General features: G+C 40.5%; 1 protein-coding gene across 1 annotated transcript in view; it reads left to right on the top strand.

Moving 5' to 3' along the window:
• Positions 1-23,382, top strand: part of LOC102031426 (kalirin RhoGEF kinase) — a 178,479-nt gene that overhangs the window by 69,433 nt on the left and 85,664 nt on the right. The window contains 2 exon segments of the mRNA XM_031057685.1: positions 4,397-4,528; positions 8,704-8,934. Of these exon segments, the coding sequence (XP_030913545.1) occupies positions 4,397-4,528; positions 8,704-8,934 (363 nt within the window).

The following is a 23,382-nucleotide window of genomic DNA, read 5'->3' as shown; positions in this document are numbered from 1 at the left end:
CCAACAGGAAGCCAGTCTTCTAGGACCATCATCTTTCAGCCTCTGGCACACCCCAGCCTGCAAGGGAGTTGTTGGCTGGGGACAGAGATTTATGAAATATCTATGATATGCAACCTGAGCAGGAAGAAATTTGTTTTTTCAAGGTCTCTTCCTAAAGACCCCACACAGAAAACTGCACAGAATGCAATTTGTCTGATTTGGAAGGATGAAAGGCTAAGTCAACCCTGCTGGGAATTGAACCTCACATCTGTCTTCATGTGCCTCAGAATCACAGTGCTTTCCTGGTTTTTATTGCAGATACATGTGGCATGTATGAATGGGACTCAGCTGAATTCATTCCTGGATGCTTTATTTATTTCTTTTCCTTCTTTTTTTTAGTGTGTGTGCACATACTTGTCCTTCTTAAATTTTTAAGCACAACTAGTACGTACTAAACCATCATCAAGAAAACAGCAAAGAAAAGGAGAAAATAGAAGAAAAGAAAGAAAACAAGACAAACCTTGCCAACTACTTAGCCTCCAGCTAGGCAGTCAACACAAGTGTCTGATCAAAAGCCAGTAGACTGCTCTCAAAACAACCATTTTGTCTAGGTCAAGGTACCACTCAACAGATTCACTGGAGGTGTTTCCCAAATGTCCTCTGATTCCACCTGCTACAAATCTCTCAATTCTGTGGCGTTTTTTTCCTTCTTTCTTTTTTCTTTAATTTCCCCTCCTTTTCTCATGCTAACATGGAGATATTCTAGAGCAAAAGAGAATCTACTTCTCTGGGTTTGTATATGTCTGAAGCTCTTCAAAGTGTCAGGAGGACATAAGACAACATGTCTTATCTCACTGAGATTTCAAGAGAACTTGCTGATTTACTCCAGATGAGATTTCAGCTCGCCAACCACCAGATGGAGGAAGCACCCACACAGGTGTCCTCCCCATTTTGGATGTAATCTCTGAATGGGCTAAAGTGTTCATAAGATGTTCACTCTACAGGTCCTGTCAGAATGAACAAATTAATGTTTTGAATTAGCCAGGAGATCTCAACCAATTAATTCTGGCTCAGAGTCTACCCTCAGAAGTGCATGAGCAGAATTACTGGTAGTAAGTGTTAAGTGCACACACTAGATATTTATGCTGATTCTCAGAAAAGTGACCCCTGACCATTTGTTTCATATTAGTTTACTCCCCAACCAGGAAGATTACTGTTCTCATCTCTCAGCTCTGCCTGGATCTCTCTAAGCACATCTTCAATTCCCTTGTATGAAGAAAAGAAAAGAAAAGAAAAGAAAAGAAAAGAAAAGAAAAGAAAAGAAAAGAAAAGAAAAGAAAAGAAAAGAAAAGAAAAGAAAAGAGAAAAGGCCAGTTAATATTGATAAGATGCAGGGCTAAGATCAAGATATACAGGGAAATTCCAGAAACAGCATCAGGAAAAGTACAAGTAGCTTCATACAAAAAATTGAAAAATTCAGGGTAGCAAGAGGTATTAGGAGTCACTGAGGACAGATGTCTTCCCATCTTTCCCCACAGCCATTCTGGCATGGAAGGACACTAGAATTTTGTTTTAGATTTTCTGGGTCCTGGTGAACCACCCTGGTTATCTGGCAGCTTCCACACAGAGGCAAACAGTGAGCAAAAAATCTAGAGAAATGCAGAGTACAAAATGTCTGAGCTGTGTTTTGGAGCAACCACCTGGTACAGCAGAGCAGTCCCTGAGGAAAATTAGTACGAAGTCTGAGAATTCTTTATTACCTGTTAGAATTTGCATACAGAATTTGCAACTCAGGTTGAGAATTAGGAATAAGTGTGGGTCATCATTTTAAAGATGCTTTTGGATTGGATCAGAGACACAAAGGTACTATAGGGACTTCTTTAATTTTTGAGAGACATTCTTCCTAATCTTTCTGAAATCCTTGTAAAGCATGGACATTATTTTAGTCTGTCATTTCAAATCATATTTAAGGGGTTTTTATGTTCCCAATAGGGGATATTCTAGTCAATAAACTAATTACAAATGTAAGCATTTCATTTAAATGGTATTGAGTTCTAGTAGACAGTAATGACTCCTGTTCCAAACTAACAGTTAGTAATTTACAATTTTAAATGCAAGTTTTTGCAACTCAGTCAAATGGTGGTTTTGTGTTGTGGTAAGAATTTGCTTCTAGCATGAAGGGTTACATTTAAATATTTTTTTGTCTGCCACAGTGTGTGACAAATAATAAAAATTAACAAAGCTGCTCATTTGAAAATATCGAAATCAATAGTGCTATGGCCTGAACTAACACTTTGCAACAATCTCTAAAAAACTCTATTTGCTCTTTCTGCATGACTCTGCACACACAGCACAGACCACTCTGCACTCTTTCAGAATATCAAACTCTGACAGGCTGCATCTCTTTAAACCTTTTAAAACAGATGATGTCAACTGCTCTTGCTAGTGGCAGAAGCAAAATTAACAAAGTAATTGTGACATTGTCTACATACAAAAGATAGATGCAAACCAGCAAGGTGGATGTGTGCAGTGGATCTTCCTGAGCCTTCTCCCATGTACTGTGCAAATCACAGTCTGGAGATGTGACAATAGATGAGTAACATGACTGTAAGAGCTTTTACTGAAATGGTTAGAATTCAGCAGTTTTGATAAGAACCATAACAGTGTGATTCCAGCTGCAGGAGCACTCATCTGTGAGGTGTAAAGGTCTCTTGTTCACTGTTTTGACCAAGAGGTTCATGGAACAGCCCCAAAAGGGATTGATCCCAGCTCTGTACTCTTAAACTGCATCAGAAATCATGTGAATTCCATTACTTTGGCACAAAATGTGATGACTTCAGCTTTTTGCAGGGATGTTTGGGGATTTCATCTGCACAGATTCAACAGCTCATAAGTCAAACCAGTGCAGGAGAGCCTGCCATCTTTGCCTGTGGCTTTCTAGAAAGCACAGTTGTCACTGGTAGATTTGTACTTTGTAGACATGAACTCTTAGGAATTCATCTTTTGTCACAAATCTTTGTGCACAGAAGTGTTTACAGTGCAAACACTTTAGAGCCTTGATTACACAGCAGCATGGTGAATAGCTTTACACTACCAATAAAAAAGGGTGCTGATGCCAGAGACAGAGTTGAATTGGAATTCTTTGCTTTGAATCTCACAGCCCTTCACGCTGTGAGTGAGTGCTTAACTAACAAGCCACAGGTGAACACTTCAGGAGGTGACAAAGCTGTGATCCTGGGGTGCTTTTGTGGCATTATTCATTCGTCCTACAGGGCACTACATCTGTTATATAATTAGCTGTTCTTTTTTATAAATAGCCCAAGGTGTGGCAGGCTGGTTTAACAGAAAGATGGAGGAAAAGAAAGCATTAATGAGAAATAATGAGGTGGCATTAGGCAGCTCGTATGGACAAAATATGAACATGTGAACTGTGTCATTGAACCAAGCTGTGCTTAAAAGAAAAACAGGGTGGGAGTCTTAGAGACTAAATTCCTCTTTCCTTTTACAGACCAGGCAGCACCCAGGAGAGCTTCCTCAGTTTGTTCTGCCAAAGTGCATCAGCATTGCTCTGGAGGCCTTTGGAGTCGAAAAAAATATTTTTTCCACCCCTTTGCACCCCAAAGTGTTCAGTTTCTGGCTGGCTGTTAAGGCTTCCAACCAAGGTGCTAAACCATATCAATTGCAATGGCAATGCTTTTTTTTCCCCTCCCTCTTCATGGACATCTGCCCACCAGGAACTGGACTGAGACCAGCAGCTCATTTTGTGCTGGCTGCCTAGCAGCCATCAGATGGCAATGGCATCTGATCACTGCTGACCTGGGCCAGAAGCACATGGGACACAGGGGCTTAAAGCCTTGGCATCCTAATAGTTACCCCACCAGGCTGGACCTGGGATGGGAGCTCCTTGGATGCAAACTGTTTGCCTTTCACTGAAAAGAATCTCAGCAGTGATTTCAAATGGGAGTTTTCTGTTCCTAATGTGAGTAGTATAAGGACAGGTAAATGAGGGAAGACAGACAGATGAGACAATGCCAAATGCAGCTGGAGCTGTCACTGTGCCCTTTTGTGCTTCACACTGGTGTTTTTTCTCTAAACATGTTGCAGCTCCCTTTTGCAGTGTTGTAGCCTCCCTGATGGTGTGCAAAGGCTTTTAGAATGGCTGTTTGCTGAACCTGCTTAAATAAGCATTTATTTTTAATCCAGAAGAAACAGAAAACCTTCCTTTGGATCTAGGCATCCTTTGAGTACTGAAGAGGTGGCAGGAATGTGCCTTTCCAAGGTGCCCAAAAGGACTCCTTTGTAACTTCTGTGTTCTCCTCAGTCATTGCTGCAGTCATGTGTGGCACTCGGCAAAGTTCTCTAATGTTGATGAGGTGTTTTGTGTCACTGTTGCTCATTGTTCCTGGAATTGTTTCAGTTCCTTTCAGGTGTGGATGCCTGGTGCAAAATGTGCAGTGATGGAGGCCTCCCCTCAGAAATGCAGGACCTGGAACTGGCCATCCACCATCACCAGACCCTCTATGAGCAAGTGACCCAGGCCTACACAGAGGTATGTGCTTCCCAGAGCAAATGTGAGTGTCTGCTAAATGATAACAGACCTGTGATTGCATTTGGGAGCTTAGCTTTTCTAAATGAGGTAGGATTTCCTTTCCATTCCTGCATCTCTTCCAAAGATAGAGACAGACCCAATCCCAGGCTGTAGTACATGACTTCCCAGCAATTTGCTTGTAAGGGAAGAACCAAAGGACAAATCTGAAATCATACAGAAATGAAATCCAGAACCAGTGTTGGCACCCCAAAGAAGAGGCATTTCTCTGTCTCTGCTGAACTGGGAATCCCTTTTTGCCACCAGGACTGTTACTCCTTTTGCTTTCCTTCTGTGGATGAGTCCTGGCTCTAGCACAGGTATGCCAATGGCTCAAAGGATGCCAAAGGCTTTTTCCTTCAATGTACAAGAGAAAGAGATGTAAAGTCCTAATTGCAACAAATGCTCAAAAGGCTGCTTTAGATAGAATCTAGAATCATTGAGGCTGGAAAAGACCCTTAAAATCCTGAGTCCAACTGCTGAGCTATCATCTACCACTAAATCCTGTCCCTAAGCACCATCTCAGATGTATTTGTATATACTGTTGTAAAATATCTCTGACCTGAATAGGGTATGTGCTTTTTTCCTTTAAAAGAGGATGCCAAGAACGCTGAGACAAATTCTCTGGAATTTTGTCAAAAAAACCGCACATGAAGTTCTTGCTTTTTTCCCCATTCAGGCTGCAGCATAAAGTAAAAGCTACTGACAAAAAGGCAGTTTCCCTGTGCTGTACTGGAGTGTCTCTCTGGCTGTGAAGGGATTTTGTTCCTTGCAGGGTTTTCCAGGCTGGACTGGAGGACTGTGGTAATGTTTGTTATACTTAGTAAGTCACCAAGTGAAGACTCCAGGACAGAATATATATGTATATAAATATATATGTATATATGTATATATGTATATATGTATATATGTATATATGTATATATGTATAATCTCCCACTTGCTCATGCCTTGCTCTGATCATCATAGAGGAATGATATATTTTCTCTAAACCCTATTTTTTCCCTAGTGCAAACTGTACATGTTTCACAGATGGCACCATTAGTCTTGTCACTTCCAAGGCTCTGGAGGTCTTCCTGAGGATATATATATATCCTCAGGATATAAAGGATATCTGCAGATTTTCACTTATTCCCTATCTTTGTATAGAGCAGCCATGGGATGATTCCACTAGCACAACAAACTCTATCCTTTGGTTCACCCAAGGTTACATAATTTCTTTCAGAAGCATTTCCATTCTGCCCATCCTTTCCCAACCACAAAGCTAGGAATATCAACAGGTGATAGGAGTGTGTGTGTGTGTCAGGTGGTGAGCTAAACTTTCCCAGAGTCCAGCAGCAGTTTGCTTTGACAAATGCAACACTGGATCTTACACCTTACTGGGATTGCAAGTCATGGGGTGTGGGTCCGTTCAGCCTAAGGCTTTTGCGATACTTGAAAATGTGTTGTAAATAAGATGATGTGACTAACCTGTGTTGTTTTGCTTGTCTCCTTGCACAATCCTTGAAAAATTCAAAAAGGTTCACATGAAAAGAGTTTTGTTGATTTATTTTTGCAGTTATGAGGAGAACATGGAAATGAATGAAAGAGCACAGTAGGTGGCTTCTCCAGTTGTGAGGCAGTTCCTTTCTGAAATCTGCTCATTGGGGATCTCTGAGAGCACAGAACTTCTGAGCTATTGATTGGGAATGCAATAATAGTCTCAGTTTTGGAAAGCAAACTTTTTAAGCTGAAGAATTTCAGAGCTGCAGATGATATGAAATCCTGGAATATCTATGTTATCCTTGAGAATACTGAGTGCCACTGGTTACCTGATGGTCACCATGGTCCTTTTCATTTAGTCCAGTGTGATGGGACAGGGGTGTAAATTGGAGAGCAGAAGAACACTTCTAATAGCCTCTGATTTGTATTGATGATAATTAACAGAACAACACAATGACTTCAAATCTGGTGGTTTATCTCTGTCTGTCCAGAGAATAACCAGAAGGTTATCCCCATCAGGGAAAAATCATAACTTGAAATCTCTGAGGCTTTTTAGACAGACAACAGAAGCAAATTGCCATGCAACAGATAAAAACCTACGTCCTATAGAAGAGAAAGGAGTGAGACAATGCAGAAGTGTAGCTATTAATAGGTCTGTATTACAGCACAAACTTTGTAAGAAAGTTTTCCTGAGTAAAACATGTGTGTTATATTTTCTGTGCAATCACATCTCTTACTGCTAAACTTTTGAACCTTGATTTTTAATCCCAGTTCTGCTGTGATTGTAGCAGTGTAAATCAACAGGGACTCTATTAAAACCATTGGAACACCACCCAGGGAGTGATTCAAACCACCTCTAAGCCCAAATCCCAGGAACAGAAACACAGTGAATTACACAGTGGATTTAGCCAGTGCAAAGAGTTTCTGGTCTAATAATCTGCACCCACATGTGTCCATGGCCTTGGTTTCCTGTTCCCAGCAATTAAGTAGTTGCTACTTGTCTTCCCACAGATAAAATAGGATGTAGTGTGCCTTATCTTCTTCCTCTGGAAGCTGCTTCTTCCTGACTAGCAGCTAATGCCATCTCCATAATCTTGCCAAGGTAACACCTGTGCCTCAATATTTCCTCCCAAAATCCTCTATCATATCACTACTATCCACTGCTGTTGTTCCTCTGTGACCCTAAAAGGCTCCAGCATGTGCAAATAATTGCAGCTGGTCTTCAGCAGCAACTGAAATTGTGTGGGAAGCCACTCCCTTTGTACTCTCCAGTTATTTCCTGATCTAGTTTCAAATTACCTTGAATACTTAAAAGAACCCCAAGAATTTTCCTAAGGCCACCAAATAGTCGTAAATATGATGACATTTGACTCCAATTTTTGCCAGTATGCATCTCAAAAGGTCTCTTGGCTTCTCTGAAAATGCACTGCACACCCAGTGCTACCACAGACCAGGACATGGCATAGCCTGCCAGAAGACAGGGTTTGGGCATTAAAAGGGTATTTGCTACATTTGAATAAGCAACTTATAATACAGGAATAAATGAGACATGGAAATCCTGGACATGTGTTTTAACTTTGATAATATTCCAAATCTGGACTGGATGAAAAACATTCATTACCCTATTTTCTGTCAGTATTGGCGATTGTGATTGCTTACAAATACATTTTTCATGAAAACTTGTCGTTTTCACTGCAGTTTGTTTCAGAGGGAAAAGCAAAAAGAAGGCTGGCAAAAGAGAGGGATTCCAATAGTGTCCTCATTTACCATTTCTGTTGAACAAAATATTTCAATTTTGTAATCTGAAACAGAAAAGTTATTTCAAAAAGCCATTTTTTGAGAATCAGTGCATGAACACATTTTTTTAGCAGAAATCTGTTTTTTGTGGTTAAATTTATCATTTTGCCCCTGCAATATGAAAATGGTCCAGGAATGTTCAAAAAAAAAATCTGACATTAAAAAACCAGGCATCCTGATTTTTTTTTAATGCCCAAATGCCTTTGCATCAGTAAATATCTTTTAATATGCTTGAAAAAGGTTACGTGTGTGCAGAGGGCTTTGTATTTCCCAGCAAACTTCATCGTCTATTGAAAACTGAGACCATAGGTCCCTCTGAGCTGTTCCTGGGGAAGAAAAGAATCAGTCATATACTAATTTATTTTTCACTGCCACTGAATGAAATACAGAATGGAATGTCACACTTCTGAATGTATAGACATACTTAGTAATCCTACAAAGAAGGACTCTCCCTTATTATACAGAATATGAATGACTCTGCCATCTGTGGTTTTCTTAAAATGCCGCCTCCTCACAGAGATAGGCCCGCTCTTGCAAATGCCACCTGTCACCAAGCAGTGTGTGTCAGGAATTTTCAGTGCCCAAGTGTCACCATGGAATAAAGCCCTGGGGTCTCTGCGTGCAGCCCCAGCAGTGCTGTACCTGAGCTCCTGCTGAGTGACACAGCAGGGCCACTTGGAAGCAAAGGCAAGTGCTGCATGTGTAAGTACAAGTCAAAAAGAGATGTTATGAGCTCTTTCTTCCTTTTTGACTGAAATAAAGAAAACACAGGGCATAAAAAGAATGAGCTAGGCTGTTCTCTGTCAGCTGGCAGATATTTAAGTACCAGTGCAGTGAAGGAGATCTATTTCTTCATTCAGGTGAGCCAGGATGGAAAGGCCTTGCTGGATGTCCTACAGCGTCCCTTGAGTCCTGGGAATTCTGAATCTCTCACTGCTACTGCAAACTACTCCAAGGCTGTTCACCAGGTGCTGGATGTGGTACATGAGGTCCTGCATCACCAGCGGCGCCTAGAAAGCATCTGGCAACACAGAAAGGTCCGGCTACATCAAAGGCTGCAGCTCTGTGTTTTCCAGCAGGATGTTCAACAGGTAATAGCCCTACTAAAGAGATAAAAAATGACCCTTTATTTGCAGCCATAAAGGTTAGTGACTCATGCAGAGGCTGGTGCCACAGCTCTAGAAATCTGCTAAAATCCTAATGCATCTTTCGGTATCTCTTGGTTTCATGTTGGAAATCATCAATCAGTCAATTGAATATTGATCAGTCCATTCCCTGTAAGAATGTGACACTGTTCTCAGTGGTTAATTTGTCACGAGTGAGCAATTAGCTATGGGTACTCTACTGTTCCTGAGAAAGTGATGTTTAATAGAAAAAAGAATTTCAAGTGCAAAAAGCAATTGAACTGTGGTGTATTTCAGCTTTCAGTGTGGAAACAACATAAACTGACAGTTTTGTGGTGCTGTTTACATGGTCTTTGCCCTATTACCACTTATGGAATCCATACCCATACTATGAGTTTGCTGGCTCCAGTGAAGTGCACACCCCAATGCTCAGAGCCCTCCTCACAGAAGTACAGTTTATACAGCACAGGTTTGTCTCAGAGAACCTCAGCTCCAGGTGGATAACTTTTCTCTCCCACGTGTGAGTGCCAGCACAAGAGAGTGAGTGACAATAAGTATGAGATGCCATGTTTGTAACTGCCAAATATGCAGGCACAATCCGCAGATGTTCCAGGGCTCTGCTCATTCAGGGTGGTGTGGTTTGCTTAAGGGCCCCATTATAGCCCAAAGCAGATGTTGGGAGCAATATGGTACTTGCTTTAAATGAAGAGGCTGAATGCTCTAATCATGTTTATAGAGCATTCTAATGTCCCTGGGGTTCTTTATGCCACTGCCTTCCTCCAAGTGAAAAACGAGGCAGAGATGGAGCAACAAAGCTGTCACATGCAAAACAGACATGAACCAACAAGGACAGGAGACAGGCAACTGTTATTCAATGTGCAAATGTGTGGTGCTATTAGTGCCATAACTGGAGTGCACCAGCACAGGCAGAACTGTAGCTGTAGATGTTCTTTGCAAATATTTCTGAGCATTTCTTTGGCAGTCTTCAAAAATTTGCCAGTATTTCTACCTACTCAGGTTTTCCTCTAAAACCACAAAAATATTCATGAGATATATATAATTAAAACTAGGACTGAATGTAACAGATGCTTAATTTAAGCAACTTTTTTTTCATTATGTTTCAGCAAACATACTGCATGGTAATGAAATTCATAAGCTATATATTAAACAGAGCATGTATTTGGTATTCAGTAAGAATACTTTCAGCAAATGATATGAATTTAATACAGTTTTAGGGCTAAAATCTGAAAAATCAAGTGTTTTTTAAATTCTGATGGTTATGTACTTTTTCTAATTGTGGTATTTAACATCAATAATAATCTTAGGTATTCTTCATTCCCTAGGGTGATTTACACTTTTGTTCAATCTTTCCAAACTGAAACTTTCTTTCTTACATCTTCTGAATTCAGTAGAGGTGTTTATGAGGTTCATTCATGAAACCCATTCAGACTTCTACTTCCCACACATGCAAGGCAATGAAGCTGTGTCACTGGTGTTCAAAAGGAGCAGGTCTTTGTATGTACTGTGGCTTTTGGTGAGAGAAAAAGAAACAGGCAGTAAGAGTCTCTGGAGCACAATCACTTGAGAGAGCATTACTCTGTGTGAGTTCTGTTGGCAGCAGTCTTTCCAAATTTTTCTCTTAATGGGTAGTTATTATCTGGGAAGCAACAACTTAATGACAGACATGCTTCCATCCTAGCACACACTGGAGGCATCTCTTTGTCCTACTTAGAAAGTAGAGAGGAAGAGATGAATCATTCTGTTCACCAAACATCTGTACTATTCAAGATAAATGCTTTGTAACTCATAAATGAAATTATCAGCTAAACAGAAATATGAATTGTAGATTCCATGAGGAGGAGGAGGAAGATATCTGAGCATGTTGATGAGGGCTTTTTTTTGAAACTAATCACCTCCTGTATATCTGTCATGCAATTCCTATTATGCTTATTTTGTTAAAAGCCCATCAGTTGGTAGATGAAGCTGTCTACCTGTATATTGTCACGATCATAAGCAAGACTTATCTCTAATAATTTCTTGCCTTGTCAAAATTTAACAACCTTCAACTGAGTTCCTCCTAGTTCAATTCTAAAATGAAAAGATGTGGGAGAAGAGATTCTGACAAGAGAGCCCTGAGTTTATTATACTTCTCTGTCTTCCAAACACGTAATGATACAGCATAGTTTCTCTGAGGAAGATATTCCTCTCACACAGCTCAGAATTAAACAGTTTCCCACAGGTGCAGTTTTCCTGTCAGGATATGCTGTGGCTCACCCTCTCCAGCTGTTGCCCAGTGCAGTAAAAGTTCTGGGGGAAGATGAGCTCTGTGGCAGAGCTTGGACTCCTTCCCTTGTTCATCCATGCCTTTCTTGTCATGTCACCTGTTGTGCATCAATCTTGTCTCACACATGGATGTTAACAGGGACGGGTTTTGTTGTGTTGAATGTCTTAATAAAGACTGCAAGATTATTTTGCATCCTCTCAATCTGCTACTAGCAGCATTAATAGATTTTGGTAAAGACATCTCCAAGAAGAGACTCTTACAGACCCTGAGAGAACAGTAATTCTTATCTAGCTACTCTGGTTAGTCTTGTCAGAGGGATTGAGTGTTTGGGCATGGAATATCAAGAGATAATAAAGAAGTCTTGCAGAACTGATTAGCTGGATGAAGGCTTTGTGTAGGCCAAGTGTGTGCCATTTGAACTGGATTTGAGAGTTCAACTGTGTTCAGCAGAGCTCATTCATATAATTTTTAATTATCTAGAGATTCATTTGGAAGGCAAGACTGCCTGCTGTATGTACTAATGGCATGTCAGGGCTGTGTTCTCAGAGGTTCACACTGTCAAGGAAATACTTCTGATTCTAGCTGGGTTTCAGCATGAACTGCACAAAATCCCTACAGTTACAGCATAACTGAAATACATTGTGCTTATAAAAAAACAGTGTAAACACTGTGGATTGGATTGCCAAGTTATAATATTAATGTAAGAAATGTTATGCTATAAAATATCAGGAGAAATAATCACTACCTCACACCATCAGACATTTTACAAGACTATTTGCTACTACATCTATGTATTAATACAATTACATCCATTTGCACTTGTGAACCAAGATAAATAATGGTGTGCTGAGGATGCTGAGTTATGAATATACAGTGTTTTAAAGAAGGAAAGAAAATAAATGGTGTGAAACTGCATTTGCAGCCTTCCCAGGAAATAGAGCACCATTCACACAAAAGCAGCAGCAGTTAAGAAAATTTGTGAGCTGCCATGAGGTTCAACACAGGCAGGAACTGACAAGAAACTCTTTTAACACCAAAAGTATTTAGGATCATTATAAAAATGTTGGGTTGCTGAGTGTGTAAAATACTTCATTGCTTCAGTTGATTTTTAGAAGTTCTCTGGTTTCAGATAGGGAAAAACTGTGCTGTTTGATCCTTTTAGAACACAGCTGTGGGAGGATGTGCTGAGATTCTGTCCTGCAAGGGAGAAGAAAAATCCCTTTGACTTTCATGCCGTTGTTTTGCAGTGGATGCAGTTGCATTGGCCCATTTTTGGTACCTTTTCCCTTTTGCTCCTCTCTGCTCTGGGTCTTCCACTTCTGCAGACCCCTTCTGGGTCTTCCCCTCATTTCCCATCCCATTAACACCATTTCCATTTCTGTTGAGGTTTCAAACTGTTCTCATATTTTCTCACATTCCCACTGCTTTGCACTATTGGGTCCCGATTTATCCTCCCAGCCTCTTTGTGCATCTCTCCACTCTAACATGTTCCTTTTGCTTCATGAACAGTGACACCATGGAACAGGAAGGGCAGCAAAAAGCTTGTAGCATGAAATGTTATCAAGCAGCCTTAGAAACAGCTGAAGTTTATAAGGCTGTTCTTCACCCCATTGCCTCCCCATCCCCTTTGTTTCACACAGGCAAGACTTTCACCTGAATTCTCCACTCTATACTCAATCAAGTGAAGCACACCTGTTAAAGTAGGAGAAAGGAGACCCATTTGATGCATTATTGAAATGGTCTGGGCAAGCCTTGAAATTGGTACTTTAGCACACTTTCATGTCAGAACAGTCACACCGATACTCTCATTCTGCAGCCTTCATTGCTTCTCACAGAAATTCTGGGTCTTTCCATCATTTCCATACCTACATGCCAACACAGCCTGGCACAGGCAGCCTGTTTCTCCACAGACTCCTGACTCTCTGAAGAACTCTGCTGGTACTTCTTTCTTCTTGCTTTCCTTTGGTTGGGATGTCTGCCTATAAATAAAGAGTAGAAGAATAGGTGGATGTAGAGGTACTGTGTGCTGGTGGTTTCTTGGCTATGAAAAGTGTTGAGTTAGCTGTGGTAGCTCTGCATGGCAAAATGGAGCAGATGAAGACCTTATGGCAGATGAAGACCAGTGGTGAACAGCAAGATGATGCTGAGAAACATTTACTAGCGAGACAGTAGGCAGTGCTAAGAGAGCTGGAACTGTTGCCTTTCCAGCTGCAGTGATGTCTCAAATCCTCTTGGTTACTGAGAAGGTCAAGCTAGACTAGTGTCAGGTTCATCTGATTTCTCTAAATTTGGGATTTGCCTTCTGTTGGCTTCATGCCCAGATACATTAAGGGACATAGTTTTGGTTTCCTTACGTGGTTATCTGCCTTCTGGTGATGGATAAAAAGGCCATGTGGCCATTCTGATATCATTACATTTACCAGCTGCCATTGCTGTGGGAGACTGCAGAGTATTGAAGAGAAAAGGCTGTCTCTCTTCATAACCAAGCACTTTAACTTGTAATGTGTCTGGCTTTTACTGGCAGAGAGAACAGATCAGGGCATGATCCTGACATCATCCGTATGGAAAAATGTCCTGCCAACATCTGTCTGTCTCCATACACTATCTGAGAATGCTGAGCACTCCATGTGATACATGTGATCTATGTAGTCCATTTGCAGAAGAATGCTTGGATGTTTGAGTTTATGTTTCATTTAGCACTCACGCAAGATTTTAGAGGATTAGGTCTGTGTATTGCTCCCCCATTTGCCTGTGTACACTTGGTTGTTTTGGTCCCTTCAAGGCAGTGAAGAGCTGTCTACAGCATTCTGTAGTTTTCCAACTTGTCATAGTTTGTTTCAAAGACAAAGGAAATGAAGGGAAATAAATGAATATATCTGCTTTTGTGCTTTGTTTACAATAATACCTTCACTTGGTCTTGTAAAACTAGAGATTTATTCATAAACAATTGCTGAGGAAGAGAAAAGAACATTATAATTAAGTCAAGATTATATTTACTACCAGATGACTTCAGCCACATCACCCTGCAAGAATACATCACATGCTCTGTGTGCCATCTGAACAGATTTAGCCTGTAAATAGCTCCCACTGTCAGTCATTAATTAAAACATTACGATTCAAAGCATCCTAGAGAATTTTCACAGCTCCTTTGGTAAATTGATGTGGTCATGAGGTGCATTTAATGTTTGTCACTTACGTGTTTACATTTTCAGAGTATTACTGCTGTGCTTTCTCTGAGCTTAAAAGGTGTGTGTGGCCTTATTGGCCATAAGTGATAGTGAGTAGAGGTTGTAATTATGGTTGTATTGCCCCCTAAAAATAATGAAAAAGGAATCAATATTGATAAAACTTCTTGGGAATCTTCTCCCAATGGGATACAACAGGAGAGAAAACAACATTTTGTTATCCATGGCTAAGAGCAATACCTTTGTTCTCACTAACCCTGTCCTTCCAGCAGCTGGTGATGCCCCTGGTTTATTATCTGATATGAATATCTCACCAGACAATTCTGATAGAACACCATACAACTTTTACCTACACAGCTGTAAAGGACCAACTTAATACTGTGTGCACGTGTCTCCAAACTCACATACATCTCTAACGCCCCTGATGTAGCACTTCTCTGCTTTATTATTTATGCAGCAAAGGATGTACAGTTGTAGTAAAAGGGTTTTCTGTTTGCTTCCATCCACATCAGAGACCGTGCAATTAAACATTTTGTCAATTGCTTTTCACAGCAATTTTCATTCCATTCCTGTTGCTCCTGCCAAAGGAGTGGGAACATTTTCAGGCAATGTCAGTGTGAGCCCAGGCATTTAAGGGATCTGTGGCCCCACTCATCTTCTGAAGAGGTCTTATAAGTAGCCAGTACTGGAAGTAAAGTGGTGGTTTATTTGTGCTGATTAGTATCCTGCAAATATAGTGAAAATAGCCACTTAAATAACAAGCATTGCTGAGTGATTTAGTTGCTTGTTTTGATCTGTTAAAAAAGGACTGTCATTCCTTAATTTGAACCCACAGTGGCATGGGATTGTGCAGGAGTTTCAGATGATTTCTACTGACTGTGGATTTTTCTCTAAGCTCTAGTGGTGACAGAGTATAGAGTAAGAGCACCCTGCACAGCTACACAGCCCCTGGTACTCCTTGACCAGATTGTGTTGGATTTGCTGCACAAGGAACTACACTAGGAAAGAGAATATTGCCCACTTATGGCTTCAGCTTCTGGTGATTTCATAGGGATGTCTCCTTTAGCTTGCAAAGACATGGAGCATGTATTGGCAGTGTGGTCAGGGTTGTGCAACACAAGCAGGACAGGGTTCATGGAAAAAGAGCACAACTTAAAGAAGTAATGTGCACTTTTCCTCTTTATCAATGACTCTGTCTTAGAAATCTTCCTTTTGAAGGGCCACAGCAGAGTTTCCTGAGGGAGGGTGCAGTCATGTGGCATGTTGCTGTTTGGGCAAGTTCAGACAGTGGCTGTTGGTATAGAGGCAGGCTCTGTGTTTCTGTCCAGACAGAACGAGGACATTTGCACCCAGTAACCTCTCATCACTGGATGGTATAAGAACACTTCTGATGTCTGCAGCTATCAGCCTAAAAAGGAAATTGCTTTACATGCTTCAAACTCACATAAGAAAAAGGGAGCTCTGTTCTTAATGTCTGACAATGCTTTTAAGCTTAGACCAGTATTATCTTGTATTATTTTTGTGCCAAAATTCTTCATGAAGAACTATAGGTTTAAATTTTTTATTTAAAGATATTCATTCTGGAAATGCTTTAGAGGTTGCTGATTAACAATACACTATCCTCTTCATAATTTGACTTAAAGTGTAACTTGAAATTGTCTGGAAACAACCATTGTCTCATTCTTCCTTTACACAGTTATTAAGACAAGCAGACCATTGTTCTTTGTGCTCCTAAAGAGTCACTGATGAAAAAATAATAATGATCACTTTTTAATTTATACACAGAGCAGTAGTGCAAGGGATATCCAACTCCAGAGGCCAGATTCAGTTACCAACTGAAGTTTTCTTAGCACTGATGTATGAGCAGTGCAAGAACACTTTGATGAGCTTCACAGCTGTCTTGGGAGATAAGATCTGAAGAAATCTGAACGAGCCAGCTTGATCTCTGAACTTATTGAAGTGAGAAGAGGAACAGAAAAAAAAATTCCTTTGTCTGTCAAAAAGTGTTTTTCTTGTTTAGAGCACTGTCTGTCCTTCAAGACCTAGCTCCTCTCAAGTGGTCTGCTTTGTCCTTCTTGAATGGCAAATATGTGGGTTATTAGGCTAAGAAGCTCTTGTGGAAACCCTCTGAAATCATACTGACTCATTGAGTATTTGGGTCTGTCTTTGAGTGGATGAAGAGGAAACAAGTCATAGCATGGGAAAATGGAGAAGGCAATATAAAGATGCAGTTCCTTCTCTGTAGGCAGGTGTAATGATCCATGGTCTGTATTTATCCTGCCTGTCTTTAGAAGCATAACTGAATCATCCAAGTCAGGAGCCTAATGCAGAGTTTCCTTTTATAGCAATGGAGAGACACTGGCATCACCTGAGAATGACTCTCCTTGTACCCTGGATACTTCCCTGTCTTATTCCAGACTGTCAGGGCAATAATGATAATGTAGGCTCTTCAGACAAGACCTTCATTTCACTACCTAATGTTGTGTGGGATCTATTAGGATGCCCAAATCCTGTGTGATGCCATTCTGCTGGACATTCAGTGTCCTCCTGATCCCAGATTTGCTTTGCAGCATTGTGCAGGGAAGTCAGTCCTCGGCAAACTGCTAGAATTTGATGTTACACTTAAACAGAATTTGTAGTCATTATGTATCCTGTCCTCATTATCTATTTCTGTCCCAGGATTGTTTGTATGTCAGGATTCCTGAAAATATCATGTGTAGTTTATTGTTTCTGAAAGGCATTGTTGGCTCTTAGTGTCATGGCAAAGGAGGAGAGAGAATTAGGCTTGTCTGTTACTGATTAGCCCTACAAAAATAGAAGGGTTGCAGTGGTGAAGAAAGAGAAATAAAATAGAGTTTTCTCCAGCTATATGTATATTTTTTGAAAGCAATTGCTAGAATGAGTAATTGTCATAAGGACATGGAGAAGAATAAGGTCTTTGAGTAGATGTAAACTGGAATGCCAGAAAACTTTCTGCCCTGTAACTTTAAGAAGTAACAATAATAGTAGTGTTTCTTGCTTATTAAGGTTTATTTAATTTCAGGATTATGGGTTTTCTAAAAGGTTGATGTTGAGCAACCTGCCAAAGGTTACTTCAAGCTTCATGACTAGAACTTTTCATGTCAGGATGTCTGATCCCTGCTCTAAACCAACAAAGTCATTGCTACTCCAGTTTTACCCCTTATGGAAAAATCTTATAGGATTTATTGGGACTATCTAAAAATTAAATAAAGGTATGTTATGCTAAGAAATAAATATGCTATTTTAGGCACTGGTTTAGGAGTCCAAAATAGTCATTCTTTTCTACTCCGTTTGTTTCCCTTGATCTTTCCTTTCAATTATCTTCTCACATGGCCTCCCAGCTTTTTCATGGTCCTGTCACTCAGAGTGATCAATTCTCTTTCATATTGCTTTTGACTGATGGCCAACAAAAGGTATTTCATTGATGTGAGAAAAAAACCTTGCCAGACAACAAAGAGCATAATGAAAGCTACTTGCTAATGTATAACTCTAACACTTTTCCCTGTATTTTCCTCCATGGAGCAGCTGCTCAGCCAGCTGGTTACTTTCCCCCTCTGTAGTGAATTACACTTCTGGTTTGGGATTATTTGTCTTGCTGGGTAGCAAGAGCCAACTCAGGCTGAGCTGCTCTGGTACCATGACCTGTGTCTGCCCAGTGCTCCTCTCCATTCCAGTCATTCCTGTTATTGCTGCTCATCCTCACAGCTCTGCCTTGCTCCATGCCACAAACTTCCTTCCCTGGCAGGTGTGCTGGGCAGCAGCTCCTTGCTCTGGTAGCATCTCCTGTGGGCTGGGCCTGGTTCTGCTAGCTGCCTTACCAAACCAGCTTGACTGAAGAGTTCTGGTGTTTCTCTTCATGGAAGAGAGGTCGTGCACTATTTGAAATAAATGCAGAGTTTTATGTCACAGGAGACTTTTAGGCAACTTCTTTTGTTTCATATTCCTCACAGGGAACTCTTAGACAAAGCTTCTTGCTTGTTTTTAGAAGCTGTAACCTGGATTGTAGCTCTGGAAGCTATTGCCTAGGCTGGGGTAACCCTTCAGGCACATTTAGACAGAGCTGCTTGGCTCCAACTCCTGTATACTTTTACAGCTATAAACTTCTTTTATGTTACACTGTGGTTCCCTTCAACAAAAATGTCTTTCAAATGTGAAAATATGCAAACCAAACACATTTCAGGTCTATCCATTGGTCTTTCACTTTTCCCCTCCCTTTGTTTTGAAAGCTCTTGACTTGGTTTTTTCTCCTGCCTTTTGTATTTTTTTAGATGGAACGTGTATTGAGGGATGGAGAAAATTACTTTTATTTTTGGCTTCAGCAACATATAAAACATTCTGACCTTCAGATGGTTCCCTTCCCAAATAAGGAGGGAAAGTTGTGGGGGGGAGGGAAACCACAAAATGAAACTTTTTTATTATTATTATTTTCCCTGTTCCTCCAACAAAAAGTAACCTTAAACAATCCAAATGTATTGTGAATATGGTTCCTGCTGGCTTACCTCCTCAGATTTTCAATGTCCACAAGGTGTTAGGGAACAACAAAAGAAGGAAGTTCAGGATGAGGGGATGCTGTAGCCATCAAACTAGAAGAAAAATAAGAAAGGAAGTTTTTCACAGAAAATTTTGGTTTTGAGCTTTTCTTTAAAAAGGTGCTCAAGGAAAGTCCCCAAACACCTCTGCTCTTCATTCTTCTCATGAGTGTCACTCCTGGAATCATTTAAATGTTTCCTCTTTTCTCTGAACAGCTCAAGGTTGTTTCTTGCTGAAAAGGGTTTTCGTAAGTCTGAATAATAATAATTATTTGAGGAATTAATAAAACTTCAAGTGCATGTGGTCACAGCAGAGTCTGAGCATTGTTAAAGACATTTCTTATAATTAGGATATTGTTTTATCTGTTGGTTCTAAAGGGCTGTAGAAATCCCTTATGTAAGTGCACATGAGGAAGAAACTGGGCCAGACATTGGGCATGCTCAGGTGTTTCTCTTCCTGGGAACTTTGAAGCTTAAGCTAAAGTGGTGGAAACAGAAGAAAAAGAGATTTCCTTGAGCAAAAAATCAAGAGCTTTTCAGGTTGCCTTTGCTTCAATGCTTACTCTGCCTGGACAATGTTCTTCCCACCCTCTTGAGCTGTGAAAGAGCTGTGACATTCTCTCAGGAAACTGATTATGTCCAAGCAAACTGCCGAGATGGGGGGAGCCAGACCTAGACTAGAGCTAGCCATAGCCATGTCTGAGCCAGCAGCTTCTTCTAGAAATAGGATGTGAAAGGACAAATATGGGACAAGAAAGGGAGACCTGGGGAAAAATGTCTTGGTCTCAGAAGGAGCAAAATCACCATTCTAACTCGTGCTATGGACAGCAACAACTAAAAGTGTCTATATGCCCTAAGTAAGAAAATATTTCTGAATTTCTGAACATTACCATCGGTCATCGTCTGACAGACTTGATTAATTGTAGTGCCAATTCATTACCCTGCAGCCAAGTGCCAGGTATGATTCCTTAGAGCTGCAGAAAAGACTCACAAATAGGAACCCAGCAGCATAACTGCAAAAGAAATAATTTACCTGTCAGCCTGAAGAAGCTTCATGCAGAGCACAGCAGCATCTTTCTATGCTGAGGCAGAGCACATTTTCTGTGTCTTGTGCAGAAGGAACATGCACAAATGTGGTTATTTATAGCTTCTCCACCTACACTCAGCTTTGAAATTTTGTCTAAAAGAAGTTCAGCATTTAAAGAATACAACAAGGTTTTTAACTTGAAGATATGTTTTTCCTTTTCTTGAGTTCCTTAAAAAACAATAACCTGGGAACATTAGTAACAATCCAGGCATTAAGGAAGAAACATTAGTTCTTCATTTGTCTGTCTATTGTTCTCTTACTTGGAATGTTTTTAGAGAGGCAGTTGCCAAATTTTATGAAGTAAAATATTTAATCGAGAAAATGAAAGATAAGTGGGTACATTTGATGAATGTGAACTTTACCAAAGGAAAGCAATGTTAAGTTGAAAGAAGTTCCTTCTCAGGGTCAGAGAGGCATGTGGTGTATATTCCCACTCCCTTTTGGAGAGCTCACATCCCAGATGATAGCATTTAGTGAGGGAGCAGGCTGGGGCTGTGTGCCCTCAGGCCATGCCCAGAGGAAAGGGATGAGTCTTGCTCTCAAAGTGCCCAGCCTACACCCAGCCAGCTCTGCCAGAGCCCAGAACTGAACGTGCTGTTTCCAAGAGAGACATAGCTAAATCCTACATTTTGCTAATTACTAGAGCTGGGACCAATTGTTTTCTTTACAAGAAGGTGGATGGGACCAGAACACATTGTATTCTCACTCTTCTCCAAAATTCTATCAGTTTCAAACCATCATGATACTTTTGTAGATGTGAAGAACTGTACAAGTACATAGGAGCCATCTATGGAAAGCAGACACAAGGTTATTTTTGCCATATGAGCCTGTGGAAAGGTAAGGAGTTCAGCTGGAGCACCTCTGTGGGAGCAGTGTGTCCCTCACCATCTCATCAGTGGAGCAGCTGTGCTGCCCATGGAGGGTGGCATATCTGAGATAATCAGATTGTAATTCTCAGATGAGTAATTGTGACTATTGCCCAGGTCTGTAGGTCTACAGTAATGTGAAAGTTCTTGGAGATGGGTGGGGAATGACAGAGAAATGCTGCAGCAAGTCCCCATGAACTTCTGAGCCTCTGCTAAAGAAGTTGTGAACATCTTGTTGATGTGCAGTCCATTGCTATGGGAGATATTTAGGATGCCTTCACTTAGTCATCCTGTTAAGTCTGCAGCCCTTTCATAACCAGTTTGCATATTTTTGCAACAGAAACTTCTAAGAAGGGGGAGTTGTTATTCTGTAGTGTTTTCCACTGCAGAAGCTGTTGATGAGCAAGGATCCTGCTGCAGAGACTGTCTTCTCTGGATAAACTCCTACAGACCTGTGTCCAGATGGGCTTGTAGGATATCTGTGGGTGCTAGAAGCAGTGAGAAGTGTGAATAAGACTATATGCACGTATTTTTGCATATCTAGGACTTGCTGACACTCCTCTGGACTCACATGTCTCAGTAGCTGTATGGTTTTCTCAGATGTGTCCAGCAGTGTCAGCTGTGCTTTGTGAGGCCACCTCCACTACAAAGAACAGAACATGGGTGTTCTGTTTTGACAAACTAGTGGGGCTTTAAACTACAAAGGTTAGATTTTTGTTGTTCAAATGAAAAATTGTGCAGAGGTGAAACTTTCACATAATGTCCAGGAAGCACATAAAAACATCTACAATCTGACTTCATAGGGACTTCTTTTTTTGGTTGAATTTAGACAAGGGAATAAAGGAAATTTTTAAAAAAAATGTTTTAATTGGCTCTGCATTTAATTCTCCTCATTAATTTAGTTGCAATATGCAGCAAAATACTGATAGGTCTGTAAGGCTGTTCTTCCCTCCAAGGGTAAATGGGACTGTATGTTTTTTCTTTTCAAAAGACCTCTTTAATTATGTCGTGGTATTTGGAATAGCTACAATTAGAGAGCAAAAGCAGGGAATGATTAAAAACTCCTACTTAATAGCAGCTGTATTAGTTCTCTGGCTTTTCAAAGAGACCCAGGCACAGTTGAGTCCACACATACAACATGGAAAAGTTGTGCTGAAAAGGAAAGGCAAAATGGTGGTCAAAAATTTTTAACTGACTTCAGGGAACGTTGTCTGTTGTAGTGTTTTAAGAGAGCTCTTTCTTGAGAAAGGATTGAAGAAGTATCAAAGTTCATCCTTCTTGTGCAGTCTTCAGACCGTGGTAATGAGTGTAGCTCTGTTCACTCAATTCCACCTTAAAACAAACAAAAACCCCAAAAAATCCCTCTGAAACCTCAGATTGCTAGTCTGGTGATAGTGGGCTACACCATGTCTTAAGACAGTTTGAAATTAGTGACTCGTATTACTTAGGGTCTGAGCTGAATTAAATACAGAAGAACTTGGTAGGCTGGCTATATTATTTTCTGAAGATGAATAAGTCATTGCTGCATGGGCAGATCAAGCTATGGTATTTCAGGATTTATAGGTATACATTCAGCAATTAGTCATTTGTACCTGAGTGGTTTTGGAGCAGCTTGCACCTGATTTTAAAGTCCTGCCTTTCAATGGATTGCCTGTTCCCTTTTGTACAGCTGCCACCACACTGCTTATTATTTATAATATTTCAGTGTGTTCCTTTAGTGGAAAAGGTTCCTAGAATCCCCAACCAAATTTGGAACCACATAGAGGCTGCAAAAACTTAAAGCGGAAGGCAGCTTTCCACTTTCTCTGTCAGTCTTGCTTTTTTCAACTGCAAATGTGATTAATGTCATTTTAGAAAAGTGAATGGAGGCAGGGACGTTGAGTCATTTGCTCAACTGCCACGCTGGGCATTGAACCAAATCACTCCAATTCCAGTCTACTTTTGATATGAAATCCTTGTTGCTTTCTACTTTTTTCTTGAAACTCTTTCATGATTTGACATATTTGACCAAAGGCAATGAGCAGGGAAATGCCCTGTTCCCTCTCAGAGCTCTGCATCAGCAGGGCTGTGCCTGGCCATGGGGACTGCTTCAACCTGTGCACTGTTCACATGTTCACACATCGCTACATGGAAAATAGAACATGGGGTTGACATGTGTGTCCAGAGGCTCAGATCCTGCTGGATGCACAATTAGTTCCTGCCTCTTAACTTGACACATGTGGGGTCTTTGATCCATGTTTGCTGAAGGCAGTTGAAATTTCACTGTGGCTTTTGGTGGGAACAAGATCTGAGTTTTGGAGTCAGATATAGATGCCTCTGGAAATAAAAATCATTTTGTGGAAGCCAAAGTTGATGTTTCTGGTTTAAACATGAGGTGTGATCCCCATCTTTAAAAGGTTTCGTAACAATATTTTATTGTGCCACCAACATAAATTTATAATGA

This window comes from Geospiza fortis, unplaced genomic scaffold, assembly GCF_000277835.1.
Source record: "Geospiza fortis unplaced genomic scaffold, GeoFor_1.0 scaffold112, whole genome shotgun sequence".
NCBI classification, from domain to species: domain Eukaryota; kingdom Metazoa; phylum Chordata; class Aves; order Passeriformes; family Thraupidae; genus Geospiza; species Geospiza fortis.
The sequence above is the reverse complement of the archived record's forward strand: the minus strand, read 5'-3'. Positions and strand labels throughout refer to the sequence as shown.